The sequence below is a fragment of the Dipodomys ordii genome, unplaced genomic scaffold, assembly GCF_000151885.1.
Source record: "Dipodomys ordii isolate 6190 unplaced genomic scaffold, Dord_2.0 Scaffold97, whole genome shotgun sequence".
Classification (NCBI taxonomy): domain Eukaryota; kingdom Metazoa; phylum Chordata; class Mammalia; order Rodentia; family Heteromyidae; genus Dipodomys; species Dipodomys ordii.
Window position 1 is genome coordinate 5,933,585 of NW_012267313.1, and position 1,479 is coordinate 5,935,063.

Here is a 1,479-nt window from a genome sequence, read left to right on the forward strand (position 1 = left end):
AATCTTAGGAGCTTTAGGTCTTCAGAATCATTAAACTTCTTCCTGGGGGTAAACAGTGCTTTAATAAAAGACATCACCCAAACAGACATCACAGAATAGACCACTGCTTTGAGGACAAACATTTCACAGCTTAGAGGATATAGGTAACACACAAAAATACTTTCTTTGGATTTTTGAAAACTGGAGTAACATATTTGATATAGTTGAAAACACTCTTTTCAGGAATCAAAATAGAAGAACATGAGAAGTGAGCTGAGCCTGCCTGCAGCTGTCCAGCTGTGCTACGAGAATGTGAATGGATCCTGCATCAAAACCTCCTATGCCCCAGGACCCCGCCTGCTTCTCTATGCACTGTTTGGCTTGGGGGCTGCCCTGGCTGTGTGTGGCAACCTACTGGTGATGACTTCCATCCTTCACTTCAAGCAGCTGCATTCTCCAGCCAATTTCCTCATCGCCTCTCTGGCCTGTGCTGACTTCTTGGTGGGATTGTCGGTGATGCCCTTCAGCATGGTCAGGTCTGTGGAGAGCTGCTGGTACTTTGGAGACAGTTTCTGTAGATTCCACTCTTGTTTTGAAGGGTCATTCTGCTATGCTTCTATCTTCCACTTGTGCTTTATCTCTGTTGATAGATACCTGGCTGTCGCTGACCCCCTCATCTACCCAGTCAGGTTCACTGTGTCTGTCTCTGGTGCTTGCATTGCCTTCTCCTGGCTCCTGTCCATCACATACAGCTTTTCCCTTCTTTACACAGGGGCAAATGAAGTTGGGCTGGAGGATCTGGTCAGTGCCCTCACGTGTGTGGGGGGCTGTCAAGTCGCAGTGAATCAAAATTGGGTCCTGATCAATTTTCTACTCTTTCTCATTCCTACTCTTGTGATGATTTCTGTTTACTCCAAGATTTTCCTCATTGCCAGACAACAGGTGAGGAGAATTGAGAGCATGAGCAACCAGACCACAGTGTCCTCAGACAGCTACAAAGACAGAGTAGCCAAGCGGGAGAGGAAAGCAGCCAAGACGCTGGGAATCGCAGTGGTGGCTTTTCTGATTTCATGGCTGCCGTACTTCATTGATTCCATCATTGATGCCTTCCTGGGTTTCATCACGCCTACATATGTGTATGAAATACTCGTTTGGGTTGCTTACTACAACTCAGCCATGAACCCTTTGATTTATGCTTTCTTTTATCCTTGGTTTCGAAAAGCCATCAGACTGATTGTCAGTGGCAGGATCTTGCAAGGAGATTCTGCATCCATAAACTTGTTTCCTGAGTAGACTTTTGTTTTAGATTGGGGAAAATATAAAGTCATAATACACACATGAGGAAAAGCATTGATTGTGCATGTTAAAGATTTTCTAACATAAAATCATAAAATAATGAAGTATAGTTAGAGAGTCAGAATGAGTACACTATGTTCAGAATTGTTGCATAATCAAGCAAAATTGTGATCTTATTATTGTATACTGTTTAATCATTTGGAT

General features: G+C 43.5%; 1 protein-coding gene across 1 annotated transcript; it reads left to right on the forward strand.

Moving 5' to 3' along the window:
• Positions 1–240: 240 nt before the first annotated feature.
• LOC105993540 (trace amine-associated receptor 7a-like) lies at positions 241–1,272 on the forward strand. Its single transcript, XM_013026818.1, has one exon. The coding sequence runs from the start codon at positions 241–243 to the stop codon at positions 1,270–1,272; it is 1,032 nt and encodes a 343-aa protein (XP_012882272.1).
• The last annotated feature ends 207 nt before the right edge of the window (positions 1,273–1,479 follow it).